General features: G+C 35.1%; 2 protein-coding genes across 7 annotated transcripts; one reads left to right on the top strand and one right to left on the bottom strand.

The window, feature by feature from the left end:
• Nucleotides 1-9,387: 9,387 nt before the first annotated feature.
• ARF6 (auxin response factor 6) lies at nucleotides 9,388-15,062 on the top strand. 2 transcript variants are annotated; one of them, XM_089059594.1, is made up of 15 exons: nucleotides 9,388-9,975; nucleotides 10,069-10,157; nucleotides 10,657-10,769; nucleotides 10,853-10,951; nucleotides 11,040-11,096; nucleotides 11,205-11,360; nucleotides 11,692-11,776; nucleotides 12,033-12,123; nucleotides 12,206-12,370; nucleotides 12,458-12,580; nucleotides 12,662-12,737; nucleotides 12,877-13,024; nucleotides 13,153-14,267; nucleotides 14,422-14,612; nucleotides 14,717-15,062. In XM_089059594.1, the coding sequence occupies exons 2-15, from the start codon at nucleotides 10,118-10,120 to the stop codon at nucleotides 14,919-14,921; spliced, it is 2,664 nt and encodes an 887-aa protein (XP_088915720.1). In that variant the 5' UTR covers nucleotides 9,388-9,975; nucleotides 10,069-10,117; the 3' UTR covers nucleotides 14,922-15,062. The 2 variants fall into 2 exon arrangements, with proteins under 2 accessions (XP_088915720.1, XP_088915719.1); XM_089059593.1 differs by having other exon boundaries at nucleotides 9,389-9,975; nucleotides 11,202-11,360.
• Nucleotides 15,063-15,197: 135 nt separating this feature from the next.
• LOC125191068 (Remorin family protein) lies at nucleotides 15,198-18,351 on the bottom strand. 5 transcript variants are annotated; one of them, XM_089059596.1, is made up of 7 exons: nucleotides 18,154-18,351; nucleotides 17,954-18,044; nucleotides 17,694-17,859; nucleotides 16,848-17,366; nucleotides 15,949-16,396; nucleotides 15,781-15,862; nucleotides 15,198-15,687 (listed from the first exon to the last, which is right to left on the bottom strand). In XM_089059596.1, exons 3-7 carry the CDS (start codon nucleotides 17,827-17,829, stop codon nucleotides 15,484-15,486), a joined length of 1,389 nt encoding a protein of 462 aa, XP_088915722.1. In that variant the 5' UTR covers nucleotides 17,830-17,859; nucleotides 17,954-18,044; nucleotides 18,154-18,351; the 3' UTR covers nucleotides 15,198-15,483. The 5 variants fall into 5 exon arrangements, with proteins under 5 accessions (XP_088915722.1, XP_047944487.1, XP_047944485.1 ...); XM_048088530.2 differs by having other exon boundaries at nucleotides 17,960-18,044; XM_048088528.2 differs by lacking the exon at nucleotides 17,954-18,044.
• Between the last annotated feature and the right edge of the window lie 3,623 nt (nucleotides 18,352-21,974).

Genomic DNA, 21,974 nt, shown 5'->3' with positions numbered 1-21,974 from the left:
ACTACTCAATACTATAATTTAACGTATATTTTTTACAGTACTACCTTATTATATAATGACAAGAATTTTTAAGAGCTAAATGTGATTGTACTACTACTTTTTAATTTAGGCCCATCACTTTTCTATGCCCACTCACGACAGCTACATCACATAACACTTGGATGGACCCAAACACCCTTTTATATTTTTCGAAAAATATAAATATAATAAATTTTCACTATATATGAAAATATTATAGATTGGATTAGGAATGGGGGATGTACAGTATACTATGGTTTACTTATTAATGCGTATATATTTTAAATTGTACCTTTGACAGCTGACACAATCACATGGAAAAATAACGTCTGAATAGCAAAAATCAAACATATTGAAAACTCATTGTAGGTTTAAACCGATCGAATATTTCGTGTGAAGAAACTTTTGATACCAAATTTTGTATGCAGAATATATGTTGTTTTTGGCCTTTTACCATGTGAGGAAATTTCAGTATGTTAATAATATCAATTTCATCGCACTTTGTGTTTAGGTCACATTAAGACACATGACAAAAATATCATTTCATGCATCAATTAATGTTAATACCTTTTTTCCACAAATATATTAGAAGCTATCGAAAATTACATCGCATATTACTATTATTCTTCTTTTCAAATTTACCCTATGAACCTTTAATCTTTTTACTAGTACTATTATACAATTATGAAATATTTATCATAAATTAAATTGCACACTTCAAGTTTAATTCAAAAGGCAATTATCTACAACTCATTTATCAACACCACCATATTTCATAATGTAATTTATCCACATTTTCACATCTCATTCAAAAGTACTACAATTGATACTTATTCGATTGTGAGTGAGAGAATAAAAAAAAGAAAAAGAGAGTTGACTCTCACAGAGTTGTTACTATGTTCTTTGTTCATGTCTATCTATTTTTTGGGAAATGGTGATTTGGCTAGTCAGATATTTCGTTTCGTCTCATCGCATGTGCTTTGCTTTCTACGTCTTGTCTATCGTTACTATCTGTTGGATGCAAACTTATCCCACATTGGATGAGTGAGGGAAGTGCTATCCATCCCTAATTAGTTTGAGGCCTTTTGGGGGTGACCCAAAAACAAATCCGTGCGGGCTTGGCTCACCCAAAGCTGACAATATCAAACTAATGTGCAGTCGATGATCCCAACACTATCTAACCAACTCTAGTCTAAGTCGTTGTTGTCTTGTTGTAACCTTATTTATCTCCCGTTCCTTTTGTTAATACGTCAGGAGCGCCCTTCGTGCCTAGCTGTCCATATTTATCTTCCCACATGCCGGCTACAATTTATATCGGCTCCGTCCGCCCCACAAGTTCGTTCCATTTCATGGACCTGCCATCTATTCCTATATGTATAATTATTTGTAGGAGTACTAATTAAAACGACATCATCAGTGGAGACAAGTTGCCAATCTATATCCAAAATTCATCCAAACAAAAAAACGGCGTAACGGCGTAGAAAGACAACGACATAGATATCAAAGGCAAGGAGTGGTCCAAATTCCCCAAAAAGTACGGAAACCGTACTAGATGTCTGTATCCCGTTTATTTTTGTTTTTGCTTATCCACAAATAATTATAAGTAGAATTTTTAAGAATTAATTCTCTACCCAAAGAGCCCACCCCCTAACCCACCATGTTAGGCTAACCATCTCTCTCTCTCTAACTATAATTGCTTGGACCAACCTACACATGTGATTCTTTTTATTGAATTTGGCTTGTATTGTTTGGTGACTGGTAATCTTTCACTCCCTGCCCATCCCATTTAATTAAATCACCCCCACTCAATTATTGCATTTATCTATAATACTGACCAAATAGTACGAGAAAATTAATTTTATGAATCTTGCTGGCAAACTGGGAATAAAAAGCAAATTTTGCATTGGGATCTAAGTCTAAGGGCAAGTACTATTTGATGGAGATTAGATGTATCTACTTATTCAAAGACCATTTCATGACAACTTGCACGTGTGTTGTCAAGTTCGATCAGAAAAAGTGGCAATGGAGAAGCCTTTTTGCTTTGTGTTTTTTAGTTCATTTCCTCCCTAATTCAACTTGCATATTGGGAAGAAAGTAGAGTATAAATTTTTACTACTAAAGCTAAAATTTTGAATCTAAAAATTGAGATGGTATTTTTTTTATTTTTTATGTTTTATTGCGTTGATAAAGACTTTTTTAGACAATTTACACTAAATACAAAGAATTTAATTGTACAATTTTATTCATTAGTGTGTTGATACGTAAAAGGGAAAGAATGCAAATCCTAGTAAGATCTCACCTCAAAATTAATTGGTGATTTGAAGAGTGACTCGCTAAATATTAAGTATTTTGATATCAGGTTATTCTATATTTTTATATTTTTAAAGCGAGACGACTTACATAAAAGTATCTCAATATTTTGCCCTAAAATAGTTTATGCATTCCTATTTTCGGGAATGATGACCATTTTTGGACTGCACATATTCTATTCATTCATATTTATAAAAAGTTTAAATAAAGAGAAGGTTATTTGATATTTTAAAGTAGTTAATATGAATAAAGTAAGAAAGAGAAAAGATTGTTAGAAGTTTTAAAATTCTAGAAATGAATATAGATAGAGAACAACATAAAGTAAAATAGAGAAAATATAGTTATATATTTTAGTTAATAGAGAAAATATAGTTATATATTTTAGTTACTCCTATTTTCTAAATAAATTAGCAGTCATCTTTATTGGGAAGGATAAAGAAAAATGGACCATTTTCGATGGGTATTTTTTTTAAGAAAAACCAAATGTATAATCTAATCAACAACGACGAATATCCACTTTTGTTAAGTGTGGCATGCTGGAATAAATACGATCGAAACTAGACTTAATTAAGCACTACATAAAGATAAAATAAAATTGTGGGGTTGGATAATTTAATTGGCATCATTAGTCGTTACTCGTTAGGTAGTTCATGGATGGATCTGGCTACATTAACTGACTGATAGGCCCCTAAATCTAAAGAGGTTTAATCCCATAAAAACTCTACCCATTAAAACAGAGCATGTGTTTCATTTATGGTGGGATGAGAAAAATATTTCATTTCCACTAGTTGCCTGAATTTAGTAATAACATATTCACTTCCTACGTTCATGATTAATTGTTTTAAGTATGTCAGTAAATAATTGTTTAATTTACTTTTTACTATATATAGTCTAGAAATGTTATGCTATCCGACTGATTTGGGCGATTGATGAGTGTCATTCCACGTCAGACAACTGTTTACTTCTTTTGCATATATTATCAATATTAAATTATCTCACCTCTTAGCTTCGTCAACACCGCTCCACTCCTTTTTATTTTTTTAATTGTGAAAGAAACTCATCTTCAGAATCTCTCTCCACCATTCTTTTACAAAATTGAACTCTATACGTAATTTTATCCTTCCATTGATTTGACTGCGTTTTCAAGAATTTTTGCATAAAAGTCAGAGATAGGTATCTAAGAAAGCTTACCAATTTTCGAAGTTCAGGCACAATTTCAATTGAAATTTTATCTCAAAAGGTGAAAAAATAGCAAATAGACAAACTTTCGTTGAATTTAACTTCCCCTAAATGAGCTGTAAAAATCACTCTTCATTCTTGCGGAATTCCAACCTTTCTTATCAATTCTTAAACCACAATTCATCGTTCTTTCTAAAAGGTCACAAATACTTGGAAATTTTCCTTCCTTAATCATCACCAACCACCACTCTTATTTCTTCACAAGAGTCAACGATGCTTCCACAATTCCAACTCTCTCAAATTTAGAATTCTACCGTCGACCACTAGACTTATCCCCAAATATCAAAATCTTCAAATTTCGAAAACACAAAAGGGTCAGAATATGGGGAGATGGAAGAAAAGCTTAAAATTTGAGAGCATCCAGAACGATGAAGAAAATTAAAACATTTTTGAAGAGTGAAATTAATTGAAATGATTAACATTTTCAATGAAATTATTAAATTGGGGTAGCAAATATCGAGAAGCTGGGGAAGGAATACATATATTATTGAAGGGAAGGAATACGGAGTTCATATTTCATAGTGAAAAAAACGAAGTTGCAATATATATATGTGAAAATGATGTAGAGAAAAAGGATGAAGAAAAGAACGAGATCTGGAGCTTCATTTTGTAAAAATAAATGAGGGAGAGAGATTATGAGCGGTGTTCACGTGTTCACGGAGGGAGAGAGGTTGATGAGAGAGAAATTCATAGATTAAAAAGGAATATTCAGACGTGGATTGGAAGCGCTCATCCGTCGCGCAAATTCAATCGCGCAGCATATCATTACTCATATATGGTCATAGATCACACATTTAATTATAATAACTCATTTTGTTCATATTTTATTATAAAACTAATTTACAAAAATAGGACACATACGTAATATTTCACAAACTTTTTTTTTCACAATTTCTACTATATTTATTAAAATCCGAGCCGAGTCAACTTACACAATTATTGAATAAAATCAAATTTTACACAACTCTCACAAGTTTTGTACTTTTTCTGTAACAGCCCGCCCTCCTAGGGTACAATAAATGCGGCGGCTGCTACCCAAACAGACTCCAAAGAAGTAAACATAGGCTAGGGTTTCATTTAAAGAGTATTGACCAAAAGATTCGAAAGAACTATCAGAGTATTTAAAACAATAACTTAACCTACAAGTTTAAAAGAAGAAGGAAGGTATCATAAATAACGATCAAAACATTTGAAGAGTACGACGTAATATCCCGGACGAAATCACAAGAAAAGGCTAAGCTCTCAAACTGAAGGCAAGATGCCAATATTCCAAAAACAAATTCTAGAGTGTATCAAAATTCAGCGGAAGACGACCAAGAGAAAGAATAGTTATGTATGAAGACACAACTATGTTTGAAGTTCATAACCACCATCTTAATTAATTAACAAGCTCAACACCCGCCACCACTCGCCATCGTTCAACCTGCACATAAGGAAAACACATGCAGGGCTGAGTATTTTGAAATACTCAGTGAGCTCATTGCCAAAACGTTTTATAAGTTATGCCACCCTCACCAAGTGAACTCGAGTTTTAAGCAGTTAAGAGAAATATCACGAGTATCACAAAATATATTTTCATAGACTGGCCAGTCAAAATAATCCCCCATTTTCTCATCAAAATAACAATCACAAACATTTCATGGTGCGACGAAAGTGTGGCCACACTTTTCGCCCACGAGACCGGCCGACTATCAAGGACGGCTCCCGATCCCATCGTGTACACAGCCTGGTAGGGCTTGCGGCCCATACTCAGACCCGAATTCTTATAAGCATATCCAATATCACATTAAAACAAACATAGGCATGGCATAACAGTTAAACAACCCTTATAACACCAAACAACATTTTGATAAAATAAAAGAGAGTTTTTAGAGTAAAGCCCACCTCGACTGCTTAGTTTTCAAGTAGTTTCGCTTTTCCGTTATCCGGCTTCGCTACCAAAGTTTCACCTTTTAATCACATAGGCACATATCACAAATTAGGTTCAATACTACTCTTACTCATGCATGTCTCAACACCTCTTTTCCCGTTTCCATTGATTTATCTTATCATTACTAATTAATCAAGATCATGTTTATTTCACAAGATTATTTAGCCATCAACTACACACTACTCATCACACACATACACGACACACACACACACGCACGCCACACACACACTCACGCCACACACACACACACATGAACATATTCCCACATCCCTTTTATCCCACTTTCACTCAACCAAGATACATGAGGGTTCAAGAAAACCGATTAATCGGTTAGAAAGAAGAAAAGAAGAAGTAGAAGAAGAATAAGAAGAATTCATAAACAAAATACCTTTTTAGAGAAAAACAATCGGTAGAAACAAAGTAGAGACTTGGTTCTTCAAGAATCTTGGCGTTCAAACTCTAAATTCTTCTCAAAGGATGACAAAATATTGGTGTGTGGAAGAAGAAAATTTGAGAGAGTGAGGAATGGTGGGGGACGAAAATTTGGGGTCTAGGGTTGGGGTCTTCTCTTATTTATAGTGCTCAACAAGATCTTTAGGTAATTAGAATAGAATATTTGGTAAGATTTTATTCTACACAATAAATAAAATAATATTGTGAAGTAGGGAAGACGAATTAACAAAAAAAGATCCTAGGGCAAAATCTCATGATTTTCAAAAATTAGGCTCCCAAAATAGCCAAGGCTTTGTTTTGGTATATTTTACGGAGTAGAATAAAATATCACGGAGCAAAATAAAAATAAGGATTCTCCCAACTTGGGATGAAAATAGGCGTCCCCATGTCTATTTAAATAAGGCATGGATTTTTAATATTGCCTAGAATAAGGTAAGGCAAGATCTCTTGAAGTATGGAAAGATTTGGTAGAATAATTAAATTCTAGGTATGGAAGAAATCAAGTAAGGAGTCAAATAAAATAAAATAATTATTTCCTTCCCAAATATAGTGATTTTCGAAAATCACTAATAAATAAAATGGGGTTTTCGATTTTCTCTAAAGATAAGAAATAATTGGGTCTTGGATTTAATTTGGATAAATATCCCAAGAATTAAATTAAATCCGGAAAAATAGAATTTCTTCTTCAAAAATTCAAGGGGTCGAAAATCTCAAGAATTAGGGTGACAAGTATTTATGGAAATTTTCTCTAATATTCTCACTCACCCTTAAACAATTAATTTACCACATAAATCTCATAATTTAATAAATCACATGCCACGTCATAAAATCAATAAGTTTGACTTTTCAAACTTTCAATGCAAACCCTAGACTCAACTCGGCCATAGCCTCACATGCAATAAATGCATTCACGACTCCACGTCATCACTAATAAATTCTAGGGCTCTAAAATTAGGGTTCTAAATTCCGAGACGTTACATTTTCATTTTATGGGGGGATTGAGTTACTCCCACACGTACTCTCATATGCTCCTGCATGAACTCTCACGAGTAATAAATTTCATGCAATAGTAGTTAGCATGACTAGCTAGTACTCCCTCCGTCCCAGATAATTCGTCCCAGTATTCCATTTCGATCCGTCCCACATAATTTATCCTACTTCACTTTTACCATTTTTAGTAGTGGACCTCATATTCCACTAACTCATTCCTACTCACATTTTATTATAAAACTAATACTTTAAAAGTAGGATTCACATTCCACCAACTTTTTCAACTCACTTTCCATTAGAATTCTTAAAACCCGTGCCAGGTCAAAGTGTCCCAAATTATCTAGGACGGAGGGAGTAACTATTATCAAATTACGATGTAACTATCAACTTCTGAGGATGTAATAGTCCCTTCACTTTAATTTGTCAATTTTCATGGAATATGTTTTAGAGTATCCACAAAGTGTCTTTTATCTCATTTCTTATTTAATAAACAACCCTCACAAATCATTATCCCTTCACTTGCTACTATTCGCGGGTTTTCCTCTTTAATTTATATTAATATACATACAATGCATTCCTTGTGTAAGCTAGAGCATCCATTTTATCCGTTATTGATGATTTATATAGAGTAAGTCATTATGTATAACTTATAATTTGAAGCATTTATACTTATAATTATACTCCCTCCGTCCCATACTGAACTAGACGTTTAATTTTAACACGTGGTTTGGAAAATGATACTAATAAATAATTAAAGTGGAAAGAAAATAAATTAACAAATAACTTTTCTTATTTGGAGTCTCATTTTAGTTCGACATGAGTTTTAAGAAATATAAAGGAAAGTAGGTGAAAAAAGATAGTAAAATATGAGTGGAATGAGTCAGTGGAAAGTGAGGTGTACACCATTTAAAGTAAAAGTGAATCGAACTCCTAATGACGGATATAGTACTAAAATGGAAAACCGGAACTCCTAATAGCGAATAGAAGAGTAATTGATAAACTCCTAATATTTTCCCAATATGTATATACATTATTATTAGTAGTAGTAGTAGTAGTGACATTGATCTTCAAGTGAATGCATATTGTTTGCTAGAAATTGCTGGTAGTGGAAATAATTTAATCTGCCAAACGCAATTCAAACACGACCTCTCCTCGTATATCGACAAAATTAAAACAGTGGGAAAATTTACATCAGTGAATTTATAATCTGACAACGAATATTTCTCTATTTTAAAAAGTTTACAGTGCACGAGGATTTATATCCAAGTTAATTAATGCTATATACTATAGTGCCCTGCTGCACTTATGTAAACTTCATTCTTAATTTAATACTAATACTAAGATTAACTCAATTAAAAGAGATTCAATCAAGTTCGTAAATGATTCGATCAAGATGCACGTAGTTTGCAACATTACAAGCTTTATTCACTTCAATGCATCGGAAACCATATCGACCATTCGAGTGTTTGAATCTTAATCAGCTATGACTACGAAAGTTCTAATTGGGATTGACTTATTATTCTACAGGGGTGCATTCATATCATAACTCATATTTATGTGATAACCTAATAACCCTATCATTTTATGGGTCAAAAGTATCATTTTTACTAAAAATGATATTTGTACACGATAAAATGATATTTTTTCAGCATGCATAAAATGATACTTTTATTCCATAAAATGATATTCTATTCCATAAAATGATATTTTTCGTCCATAAAATGAGGGTTATTAGGTTATCACCATAAATATGGGTTATGATATGATCACATCCCTTATTCTACATGTATAGTTTCAGTTCAAATATTTTCAAAACGAGAATTGACGGTTAATTCTCGATTTTGGCACAAAACCAAAACTAACCATGAAAATGGACAAAATAGTGAAAAAATCAATAAAAATAAGTTAAAAGGATAAAAAAATTTAAAAAAAAAAAAAACGATTTGAAGCTGAAACAATCAAATGTTTATCCGGGCTTGTTCGGATTCATTTTCTCACCATTCGAAACAAACGATTCCTGAACCGACCACACCCTTGCATGATCATCCATCCATGCAGTGTTACAAAATATCCTAGAAATGAAAGTCGCATAGAACTGATAATGACTCAATTCTCTCACATAACTGCGATTTAAATGACTATATATATAATAATTAAAATTGACAAAAGAAAAAGAAAATATTAAAAAAAATGAAGGGTGGGCTGGCAGTGGGCCTTTACTGACAGCAATTTCAGCAGATCTCAGTCTTAATCCGAGAAGGCCCACTTGGAATTGGAAATTTACGAATTAATTTAATACAAAAAATTCGAAGATGGGAAAAAGCGCAAAAAGGTTAAAAAAGTAATTCCTTCAAAAGATCTAATTATTGCATGGTCCACTCTTCTCTTCCCACCACATTCTCTCTCTCTCTCTCTCTCTCTCTCTCTTCGCCTAAATTAAAAATGACATCTGAAAAATTGGAAAAGGTGATATTGAATATTGACTGATTGGAGCAGAGGGGAAGGAGTGAGAAACCCATATATACACACACAGAAAATCGCATTATTCTACTCCTTTTCCTCTCCAACTCAGTGGCTCTGCTTAATTTTGCAGAGAGGAGTATCTCAGTTTTCGCCATTTTTTACAGTTATCGAAGCATTGTTACGCGCATGCAACGGTGGAGTTGATTTAGTCCTTGTTTGGGAATCTGCGCCTTCGAATACAGCACAAGACTCTATTTTTTTGTTTGTTTGCGTTGGTTGAGGGGGAAAAGGTTGGATTTTGCTGAGGGTTTTGGGAGCTTTGGTGTGCTGCTTTCTGAGGAGTGTTGAGATCTGAGGAGGGTTGGAAAGTTTGTTTTTTTGAGCTAGAGATGGTGTTTTTTCAGTTGCATTTTCTCTGATTGAGGAGGGGGAAAAATTCAGGAAGTGATTGCGCTGAGTTTTGGGGGAAAGTTTTGAAATTTGGCCTTACTTTTGAGTTTTGAATTTTTGGAGGGTGAAATTTGGAGGATAAAAGTGCAGGTGTTATGCTATTTGGGGGTGGAGAGGAGGTAAGTGGAAGCTGAATTATTTTTGAGTTTGGGGAATATTTGGGATTTAGTTTATTTATGATTTATGATTTGTTTGGATTTTGCTGTTTGCAGTTACTGCTGTTTGTTGTGCTTCTTCAACTGTATTGTTTGAATCTTCATCATGAAACTCTCTGCTTGCTTGAATCAGCAGTCTCCTGAAGGTGAGATTTCCCTTTCTTCCCTTTTTTTTTTTTTTGGTGTGTTCCCTTTCTTCCCTTTTGTTTCTATGCATTGATGGTTTGAGGCTGCTCAACTGTGAGATTTTGACATGTACTTATTGGAGAAAGTTGATGTGGAATCTTGATTTGTTTTATGCTTTTCTAAGTTTAAAATTGAATAATAGTAATAATAATAATAATAATTCAAGTCTGCAAAATCTGCAAAAGAAGAACTTGATTCTCTTTCTTGAATTTTCTCTTCTTTCCTTGTTTTTCTGGGAGTTTGAATATTTTGCCTTTCCCTATTTCATGAATATTTTTCATGGCCCTTTTTTAACATTTTCCTTTTGTTTTGTGTTCTAAGTATGAATTGTTGATTGATCTTATTTTATAGTACTGTTGTTGATTCCTCATCTGATTTTTTGGTATTGATGATTTTTCTTAGATTTGTGTTGATTCTGACTGTTCTTGATTACTGATGATTTTTCTCTAATTCGATCAGGAGAGAAGAGCTGCCTAAATTCTGAACTATGGCATGCCTGTGCTGGCCCTCTCGTTTCTCTCCCGTCCCTTGGAAGTCATGTGGTGTATTTTCCTCAGGGCCACAGCGAGCAGGTATTCGTCTCACACTACATTTATTTATCCATGAACATAGTTTGTGAATCAAAAGCTCATAGTTCTTAACGCATGCTGCATAGGTTGCTGTGTCCACGAACAAGGAAGTCGATGCTCAGATGCCCAATTACCAAAGTTTACCTGCACAGCTTGTTTGCCAGCTTCATAACGTGACCATGCATGTAAGTCATCACGCGTCTGGAAATTTTATCACGGCTCCGTTGCTCATGTGAGCTAGTTCATGAAGCTCATGTTTATGTTATTAACCAGGCCGACGTAGAGACGGATGAGGTGTATGCACAGATGACCTTGCAGCCACTAAATGCAGTATGTCACTTATCTTATTGTGGTTTCCTTAAATCTTAGTCTTTGTCCTTGTGATAAAACTGCAAATTTCGCTTCATCCTTGTTGATTTTTGTGATCTTTTGCAGCAGGAACAGAAAGAGGTTTCCTTTCTTCCAGCAGACATGGGTGCAGCCAGTAAACAGCCGACGAATTACTTCTGCAAAACTTTGACAGCTAGTGACACAAGTACTCACGGTGGCTTCTCAGTTCCGCGTAGGGCAGCTGAAAAAGTGTTCCCACCATTGGTAAAAAAATGTCTTTGAAATTTAAAAACAAGTCTTTTTTACTCCCTCCGTCCGCGATTAGGAGTCCCGGTCACTTATGCACACCTATTTTATGAAAATGATAAAAAATAGTTAAAGTGGAGAAATGGTAAAGTAAAAAAGAGAATAATGTTGAGAAGACTCTTGTCAACATTAATCTCTCTATAACTTTACCATTTTTCCACTTTAACTATTTTTTATTATTTTTATAAAACGGTTGCGCAAAAGTGACCGGGACTCCTAATCGCGGACGGAGGGAGTATCTTTTTTGTTGTCTGGCATTTATAGTTATGCAATCAATATCTGTTTACAGGATTTTTCACAACAACCTCCAGCACAAGAGTTGATTGCCAGGGATCTTCATAACAACGAGTGGAAATTCAGGCATATATTTCGAGGTAAGTTCTCGACTATACAAAAATGTAGATGGGAAAGATTGTAATATCTTCAGTTTGCATATTTTTATCAACGCCTAATTATTTATGGCCTTTAGGTTTGGTCACTTTGGTCTATTAGCATAATCGTTACATCTGGTTTCATAATTAGAATTTTAATTGATGTTTGTGTCATAAAATGTATGCTTATGCCATGGATTTTTCTTTTCAATAACTTTCAACAATTTGATGTTAAAATCTTACTTTATCACAATCTCAGGTCAGCCAAAGAGGCATCTGCTAACAACTGGTTGGAGTGTTTTTGTGAGTGCTAAGAGACTTGTTGCTGGTGATTCGGTTCTTTTCATATGGTATGCACTTCATTTCTCTAGAATCTGGTAACATAATTCTAGGGCGGCGAGGTCTTACTTGGTTTGTTTATGCGTTGATCAGGAACGAGAAGAATCAGCTGCTTCTTGGCATTCGACGTGCTAACCGCCCACAAACAGTGATGCCTTCGTCGGTTTTATCTAGTGATAGCATGCATCTAGGTCTGCTTGCTGCTGCTGCTCATGCAGCCGCAACAAATAGCCGTTTCACAATATTCTATAATCCCAGGTATGTTGCTAACTCTAGATAAATTTGTAGACGATGTGCTATATATCGGACTCTAACGACATTCTGCTGACACCGATTTTGATTCAGGGCAAGTCCCTCCGAATTTGTTATACCTCTGGCTAAATACATAAAAGCAGTGCATCATACGCGAGTGTCTGTGGGGATGCGCTTCCGGATGCTATTTGAAACAGAAGAATCTAGTGTTCGTCGGTATGTTTTGGTGCTTTATACGCCGAGAAATGTTTTTTTGACATGTTTTTTGCATTGGTTCTGAGATGTTTTTGCATCCAGCTACATGGGCACGATAACTGGCATAAGCGACTCAGATCCTGTCAGGTGGCCGAATTCACACTGGCGATCAGTTAAGGTAAGCTACATGTTCTCAGCTTCCTACTAACTCGTGTACGACTTGATGGATAGATACACATGGTATTCACCACTTCCACTTCTCTGAAAGAACTGTAATGTGACAGCCTGGTTAATTAGATGATTTCTAATCAATACAGGTTGGCTGGGACGAATCAACAGCTGGAGAGAGGCAGCCGAGAGTTTCACTTTGGGAAATTGAACCTCTAACCACGTTCCCTATGTATCCATCGCCGTTTCCTCTAAGACTGAAGCGGCCATGGCCGTCAGGTCTCCCCTCCTACGCAGGTAGGATCCCACTTTCCTTCCTTCATGCCATACTTGATTGGATCTATTCAAGCTCTATCTATATTGTCATCTCTCACACATTCCGGGCTGATCGAATTTCTAAAATCCACATTGTTCCTTGTACCTAGGGATGAAGATTGATGACATGGGGTTAAACCCATCCCTCATGTGGCTTCGTGGAGACGGAGGAATGCAAGCCCTGAACCAAGGAATGGGGGTCTCACCTTGGATGCAGCCGAGGTTTGATGCATCGATGCTTGGCATGCAAAACGATATTTATCATGCTATGGCAGCTGCAGCTATGCAGGATATGAGGGTTATGGACCCTTCCAAACAAATGCTTTCCTCGATTATGCAATTCCAGCAGCCCCAATCCATTGGCAGCAGATCTGCAGGCTATATGCAGCAGCCTCTGTCCTCTGCTCCGTTTGTTCAAAACCTTCAAGGAATTCAGTCTCAGGCAATGTCGCAGTCGCATGCAAATCTCCTCCAGCAGCAATTGCTCCAACAAAACTCGTTCAACGATGCACAGATCCACCAGCAGCAGCAGCAGCAGCAGCAGCAGCACAGTAATCAGACACAGCAAGTTGTTGATCCACAGCTATCACAGTTGTCATCAAATTCTCAAGTGCAGCCTCAGACGATGCACTCGATGTCTTCCATGCAGCAGTGCTTTCCAGAGTCGAATGTGAAACCGGTCGGCAACATGAGCTCTCCTCTGCACAGCCTGTTGAGTTCGGTCACCCAGGAGGAGGCCTCCAACCTCCTCAACGTGTCAAGATCGAACAACTTGCTATCTTCGAGTGGTTGGCCGACAAAACGGGTTGCTCTAGATCCTCTTTCCAGTGGTATCCCCTCCCAGACTATCTCACCGCGGGCTGATCAGTTAGGACTCTTAAACTCAAATGCAACCAACAATCCTGTTTCTTTGCCTCCATTTCCCAGTAGAGATTGCTTGATGGAGCAAGAAGCGAATAACGATCCCCAAAACCACTTTCTCTTTGGAGTGAACATAGATTCCTCCTCTCTTCTCATGCCGAATGGATTGTCAAACCTGAAAGCAGTCAGTGAGCCTGATAACGCTGCCATGACCTTCGCCTCTTCCAGCTACATGACTAGCTCCGGTGCTGATTACTCACTCAATCCTACAGTGACTTCAAGCAGTTGCATTGATGACTCGGGTTTTCTGATATCTAATGACAATGGTGGGCATAATGATCCGTCCGATAGAACCTTTGTTAAGGTAATTTGCTCAAAAAATATTTGGGGATAATTTTCATAGATATGTCTAATCCTTCAAAAACTCAGCTCTGTGCATTATGAATCTAATCTATCACCCAAAGTAAATACCCATTTATGAGTCAGACATCTGATTTGTGTTTGTGAATATTCCACAGGTTCACAAAACTGGGTCGTTCGGAAGGTCACTCGACATCACCAAATTTAGCAGTTATCCGGAGCTGCGCAGTGAGCTCGCTCAGATGTTTGGCCTTGAAGGCGAATTGGAAGATCCGTTGAGATCAGGCTGGCAGCTTGTATTTGTGGACCGTGAAAACGATGTCCTTCTTCTCGGGGACGACCCCTGGCAGTAAGTTCTCTTTCCATTTCTCACTCACATTCTAAACAGAATATGCAAATGTATATATCTTCTGTTGCCTCGAAGACACTCTCTGATTCCTGTACTATTTTCAGGGAGTTCGTAAACAGCGTATGGTGCATCAAGATCCTGTCGCCACAAGAGGTGCAGGAAATGGGGAAACAAGGACTGGAGCTTCTAAACTCAATCCCCCTACAAAGGTTGCCTGTCCAAAACGGCGGCTGTGATAGTTATGGAAGCCGGCAGGAGGGTAGGAACATGAGCACCGGTATACCGTCTGTCGGAAGTCTTGATTTCTGAATTCTGAGCCAGTTGTATTAATAGTTGCAATCTGTCTGTAATATTAGCTTTATCTGAATCTGGTAGCCATGAGATTTTCTATTTCTAACTTGAAAAGATTTTATAATAGAAGCTATAATACTGTAAGTATCTCATAGTCCATCCTCCTCTGTTCTCTTCCCATGTTCTGGTCTAGTATTAGTTGATCATGAAATAGCACTAGTTTTGATTGTCTATCAATTTAAAAAAACACTCAGTTTAGCCCTATTTTGTTTGCTTCTCATGTCTTGTGTACACTTTTTTTGACAAGTCAATTTAGTCTTTTTAATTTGACTAAACTTGATAGGAAACTTATATGGAGTATAACCAAAAATGGCAGATATTACATCAAAACTATACATGGTGTGAATGAGGACATGTATAGCTGCAAAGACTTGCAGTTCAATCCAAAAGCTTCAAATTCTTGACTGAAAAAAGATATATGGTGGAAAGCATAACCACAATGGTGATTCTCACATGGAGAAACTTATTCCCACAGGAGTGTGTTTTCCTGCGTATTTTGCTGAGAGGACGTCCTGCTCGGTTATGACCAACCACAGCAGATGAAGGTGGAAGAAGGGATACGGCCCGTGTCGCGTATGTATTCTGCCTGCAATGCAGTTTTTTCAGCCTGTCGGTTTTTCCTAGCTTCAGCTAATGCTCTTTTCTCCTCCGATTTTCGTCTTGCCATTGCTACCTTCTTCACCATCTTTGCTTGAGCCTGCGCTTTCATTTGCTCGATTTGGGCCTGATTATCAATTTTTTTTTTATCAGTTTTCCTTTTGATGTTTGACAGTGAATTCTTATGCATTTCATTGATAAGGAGATGAGATGCCTTTACCTCTATCTGCTTCATTTCCGCATCAAGCCTTGCTTTCTGCTGACTCTCCCATGCCTGAATTCTTATTTCTTCGCGTTTATATCTGAAATCAGATTCAAGTAAGTCGAAAGCTGCAACTGATAACAACAGCGGTATTTCAACTACAAAACAAAAGCTTGAAGAATGAACCTGGCAGCATGCTTAGCTTCCTCAGCTTCTTCCCAGGCAGCTGCGCGCTTTGTATACTCAGTCGGTGTAAGCTCATCATTGTCTATAGCTTCATTCCCAGAATCACTCTTATCAGTCTCGTCTTTGCTTGCCCAAGCAGCAATGTTCATCTTACCGAGTTGAACGCCCAGGGCCACAATCTCCCTTCTCGTTTTAAGCTTTTGCTCTTGCTCGGACAATTCCTTCTTAGCATGTTCAGCCAAGTTCTGAGTGGAATTGCTGATGGAATGTTCGGTTGGTGTGGGTGCTTGTTCCCCTCTCCGTGGAGTAGAAGGTACGGAAGACATTGGGCTGCGAATTGGGGTTGTTGGAGTTACCGGTGTAGTACTCCTTGACGGCTCTTGGCTCGGAACAGGAGTCATTTCTGTTCCCATGTCTCTCATCGATACTGATCGTATGGCAGGATCTGCTGGCATCAAAAGAAGCCAATAAGCAAAGCAATTTCACAAAGTTGCAAACCATTGTTTTCTTTCTTAGCTACACATTATATTCATTCATTCCCTGACAAGATCAAGATAGCAGCAGCAGCAGAATCATTGGAGTAACATTTTGAGTAATAAAGAACATATTTCAAACCAAATCAACCAAATTTCAAGTCTAATGAGATAGTTACTCCTAAGTACATGTCTCAATCTAACAAATTACATAGTTAGTCAAACCTTGAAATTTGAAAAGCTTGGCAAAGTTGTCTCTATAACTGACAAATATTGCAGGGGAAGAGAAACATCGACACTTCTTTCATTCTAAGTTATCATTATCTTCATGAAAAAGCAACGGAGGTTCAAGCTGATGAAGTAAAAAAGCATGAAAACAAAAACACCCATTCAAAATATACAATAGAGTTGAAGCACCATATTCACCTGTTGTTTCGTCTGTTACACTCTTGGTGCAAGGCATATTTGAATCATCCATCAATGCGAATTTCCCCGGTCCTGTCTGCGAAGCAGGTTGGCAAAAATCGACACGCTTCACCGATGGCTCTGGCACAACTCTCACCATTTTCGCAGCTGGTTGTCTGTTCACCTGATTTTGGATGTTGGCCTTCTTTGAGATATTGGATTGCACATTTTTCTTGTTCATAATCCACTTCTCTGCATCGTTCCATTTCGACGACATTGGCCTCGAGAACGATCTTGTTATGGAATGGTGCAGCGACCTATCCCCTTTATGGAACTCAAAGCTCGAGGTGCTATCATAATCAAGATTGTCATCCTCAGACATTCTGATGGGGTGGACAGAACTGGAATTACCAGTATCTCCCTTGGAAAGAAGCTGCATTCTAAAACGACTAGCATCGCCATTATCCTTCGGCTGCAATGAATTCCCATCACCTTGGCTAGCACCATCAGACTTAACTTGTGAAACCTCTAAATTCAATGCTGCAAAAAGAAAACAGGATGCGGGCCTAAAATCAGCAAAAGGGCTTTTCACAGTTAGAGCACTAAAACTGCTGCTTCACTCAAAGAAACAATTAACTTCACTCAAGGTCTTTCCCCATTGAAAACTTAAAACTAATTCAACCATTTTTTGCAGAAACTATATGTCACTCACTACCAATAGAAACAGCTCTAAGCAGGCAAAAGCTACTAGGCCCACTACCACTAATTCAATGATATCTAAGGACTAAAGATAACTAATAAATGCAACCTACCAATAAAAAACAGAGCAAGTGAAGGCAAAAAGGTAAGGGGGAAAAAACATCAAACCTTCCTCTCCAAAATCCCCATTTTCCGCTGCCAACAAGCTGTCCTTGGCAAACTCTGAATCTCCCATTCTAGCAGGAGATGTTCTTGAGGAAATACTGTTTGATCTCTTTTGATGGTGTGACCCCATAAGCTTCATCCTCAATTTACTCGGAGATAGAATACCAGTCTGCAATAACACCCAAAAAAAATGAAAAACCATCCAAATTGAGAGACTTTAACACACCCCACTTTAGAAAACTTGGAAAAGATCAAAACTTTACTTTTACCCCATTTAAATGATCTCATTTCATTCAACCTCAATTTTCTTTAAGCGTGATTTTCTCTGAGGCCATTAATCAAGCAATTGGCGTGCTGTGATCACAAAACATCTAATTTGAAATATATCGACGACGAAACAACAATTCCACGAAAAAGGAGGAGAAATGCATGTATGCAGAGAGAAGATTAAAGACTTGAATACCTGAACTTTGTGTATCCTATCGTATTCCATTAGATTCTGTCTATGCTTTTTTGCTCTTTCTACTGTTTCACTCACAGGCGCAGATACGTATATAAGAAAACCGTGAAGAGAGGTGTAGAGAGAGAGAGAGCTAGCCAAGACGAAGCCAGCCAGCCAATACACGATTTTTGGTCAGAGCTTGCTAATCTGATGCCTTATTTAGAGAGAGGGGGTTGGAATGATTTATTTAAATTAATACTCTTTCAAATCCTCGTTAATTGTCTCATTTTGTTATTCTTATCTTATCTCTATTAATTGTCCAATTTTATTTTACTATATTTGATAAATAGAAATATACATTTCATTACTTTTTCCTTCCAGTTTTTTAAGACATCTCCAATTATATTGTCAAATTTCATTTTCTGTGTAGAGTTTTCGATCTTATTGCAAATTCAAACTCATTTTTTTTTACGTCGAACAAAACCAAATATAGGGATATTATAAAAATTTTGTAAGCCATATACTAAAATAAGAATGTAAAATTTACAGTATTAAAAAAAAAAAAATAATTAATGGGGATAAGAAGGGATAATAATTTACAGTATTAAAAAAATGAAATAGTTAATGGGGATAAGAAGGGATAATAATTTAATAAATTATCAGATGAATCAAGAAAGTCAAATTCTAATATACTTCAAACTTTCCCAAAATTGAATAATGAAATATAAATATGGTAAATTTTGCAATCATCTCATTGTATTGTTTTCATTGAAATACGTGATGATGATGTTAATCGATTTTGAACACGCCACTCACCACATAAACATGTATCATTATAATGACGTGAATTGACATTCCTAATATAGTAGCCATAGCATATCCACATATTTAAAACTGGTTATCACATTATTATGTATGTTGTTGGAAATTAAAAAATTTAAATAATTGTGAAAAATATAATTTTCGTGGTTTAAAATTCAATTTTTGAAATGTGTGAAAAAGACCAAAATTTTCATCTTTTGCAATTTCTTTGATAATTTGTTCTAATATTTTCTGTAAAGTGAGAAGTTTATATTATTCACAAACATCTACAATGTGTCCTTATGCGGGAGAATAATATTTAGGAGATTGATAATATTGAAATATTTGTTGGTGCATAAATGGTATGTAGTGGTAAACTGGTAATATTCTTGAGACTCAATCACTCAGTTTATTATATGAACGACATTTTTTCGAAATACTATTAATGCCTTATTCTATTCATTTCCACTTCACAAATTGTTTTTGGCAATTATGATGATTACATCTAAGTTGTAATGGAATTTATGACTTTAATGTATGACCATTTGTCTTTTCCCGTGGATTCAAATCTGTCAATCAGGAGTAGATAATTCAGTATTTATTATTTTCAAGGATAATTATGCTTAAATACTAAAATCGTCACTAAATTTTGGTGCAATAAATAATACTAAAGAAAATCTATACGAGTTTAAATTGTCTTGAAACGTTCACAATAATACAATCATATGACTTTCTTATTTATTTAAATTAAAATTTATAATTAATTTTTTATGTTTGAATTATTTTAGTGATATATTAGTACTACTTAATTCACTATTTATTTAATTATTTATTAACAAATGTTTTTGCAAGGTACTATATTCTTTAATATCTTGATACACTGTTAATTTTTGTTTTCAAGTTATTTATATTCATGTATAAGAGCTAACAAGGCTATTACTATATTTTATCCGTCTGCTATTAAATATTGCATTTTGACAAGAAATATAAATAAAAAATGGGTTGAAAAAATGAGCAAAATATAGCTTTTAACAGCTCAAAAAATAAACGAAAATTGTTGTGAGAGGATCGCAGTTAAAAATTAAAATCGTTGTATAACTTCTTAATTATATTTCATACTACTAGTATTTTACAATAGTTCATCTTTAACTATTTAAAATTGTGTGTTAATTAGCCCCTCAATAAATTTCCAGCTGGTTCTCACTACACCCAACAAATAAATCACTTAGGTTACTAAATTTGGGTTTAGTGGATTATTGTCAATGTATTTTGCTGATTTTATTAAACGTAATTTTTGAAAAAAAGGGACTCCAACATTTTACACTTTTGGGATAATGGGTCCGTTTAACTTTTTTCACTCCTTGTATCATTGTTGGCTTTAAAATGTTGTGTAAAAGTATACCGTATTGTAGTAGTTGAAAAGGTATATGAAAATGATACCAACTTGCCCACTTAATTTCAAAATTTAAATTACTAGACTTTTGAAAAATGAATTTAATGTGTTTAGTAGATTAATATATTACACAAGGAGTAGTATTATTTCATCCGTTCACAAAAATATAAACAATTTTTTTTGTTTATATGTGCGTATGAAATTCATCACATTCCATGTAGAGCAATACGATTTACAATTCACAATATTCACCCCACATTATGATTCGTATTATTGTATATTTTTGATAGATGAAGGATTGAATTGAAGTGAATGATGATTTGGTTCAAAACTGAAGGCGGGAGAGAGAGGTGATAATGATTGTCACGAAATGCCTGATCTTTTTTTTTTTTTTTTACTTATTTCAGAAGTTATGTACTACATTAATTCAGGCTATTATGCAGGCCTATTTTTAATTAAAAACACACCACCTCTCTCAGTAGATTATGAGTATAATTCTAGCTATCATTGAACATATTTGAATCTTCTTCAGTAGAATATAAACGAATTATTATCATCCAATTTGAATAATTGCACGCGTTTTATTTCATTTTATTTGCTGATTTAATCTCCATAGTTCTAATTTCGGCATACTAAGTGGGTGCTGATGAGGTCGTCACATGAGAGAAACACATATGGAGTATTTTATTATTAAATCGAGAGTATTGAACAAAACAAATACTACTACTAGTAATTATCAAGATATATTAAGATGGGAAAATGTGGAGGGATAAAAAGAAAATTAATAGACTCAATTAAGCAATCTTGATAATCATATACCCTCTGTCATTCGTGATAGATATCACATTTCCATTTGAATAATAATTTTTCATGAAGCTATTGAATTCGTATTTTTTCACCCTAATAATTCGGCCATATTCCAAAAATTTATGAATGAATAATAGTGTTAGCTGTAAATTCAGGAAATAGGCTACTGGTATTAGGATTACATATCATAGAACGTATTTTATTAGTGAAGATAATCATAATACTAGTACTTATTAAATAAAAAGAGTAAATATTTTAAGGTGGTACTATATTATCACAAGAGGCTTAGTAAATAGTAATTGGTCAAAAAGTAGTTTGTTAAGGGATTTTTATCAGTGGTGCTTGTTCTATCAATATAAGAGTATTTTTTTTAATAATAAATGTTATAAACTGTATATATCTAATTGCTTTATTTGATATAGAATAATGCATCGCAATGCAATGTACATTGTGATTATTATATTTTTTAATAATATTTCCGTTTTCCTCTAAAATATCATATGTTTGTAATTTTTTTTGTATGGCAATCATGCATTCCCCATTGCCAATTACTAAGTCGATAATGTTTCGATAATACAAAATATATACTTATAATTTGAATCGTTTTAACTCCAAATTCCTATACTCTTTTTCGAATTAAAACTAAATACGACATGAGTATAGTATTTATGAAAATATGATACCATTCATTTATGAATAAATAAAATAAAAAATATCTATTTTAATAAAATAATGTTGTTTTAAAGTATTAATAAACGATAATGTTTTGTTCTAAGATAAAACCAGGGGCGGAGCCACCTTATTAAAATTTTCTTGTATTTGCCCCTCCTCAAATTCTAAA

This window comes from Salvia hispanica, chromosome 5 (assembly GCF_029641045.1).
Source record: "Salvia hispanica isolate PSC_SH4W2 chromosome 5, Shi_PSC_v1, whole genome shotgun sequence".
Taxonomy (NCBI): domain Eukaryota; kingdom Viridiplantae; phylum Streptophyta; class Magnoliopsida; order Lamiales; family Lamiaceae; genus Salvia; species Salvia hispanica.
The sequence above is the reverse complement of the archived record's forward strand: the minus strand, read 5'-3'. Positions and strand labels throughout refer to the sequence as shown.

What these genes read in the sequence shown, in the direction of transcription:
- ARF6 (XM_089059593.1), top strand. Translation starts at nt 10,118, where the DNA reads ATGAAACTCTCTGCTTGCTTGAATCAGCAGTCTCCTGAAG. An exon ending in GAATCAGCAGTCTCCTGAAG is followed by an intron (nt 10,158 to 10,656) that starts GTGAGATTTCCC and finishes TAATTCGATCAG; the next exon opens with GAGAGAAGAGCTGCCTAAAT. An exon ending in TTCATAACGTGACCATGCAT is followed by an intron (nt 10,952 to 11,039) that starts GTAAGTCATCAC and finishes GTTATTAACCAG; the next exon opens with GCCGACGTAGAGACGGATGA.
- LOC125191068 (XM_089059595.1), bottom strand. Translation starts at nt 18,183, where the DNA reads ATGGAATACGATAGGATACACAAAGTTCAG. An exon ending in ATAGGATACACAAAGTTCAG is followed by an intron (nt 17,860 to 18,153) that starts GTATTCAAGTCT and finishes GTGTTATTGCAG; the next exon opens with ACTGGTATTCTATCTCCGAG. An exon ending in GAAGCTAAGCATGCTGCCAG is followed by an intron (nt 15,863 to 15,948) that starts GTTCATTCTTCA and finishes ATCTGATTTCAG; the next exon opens with ATATAAACGCGAAGAAATAA.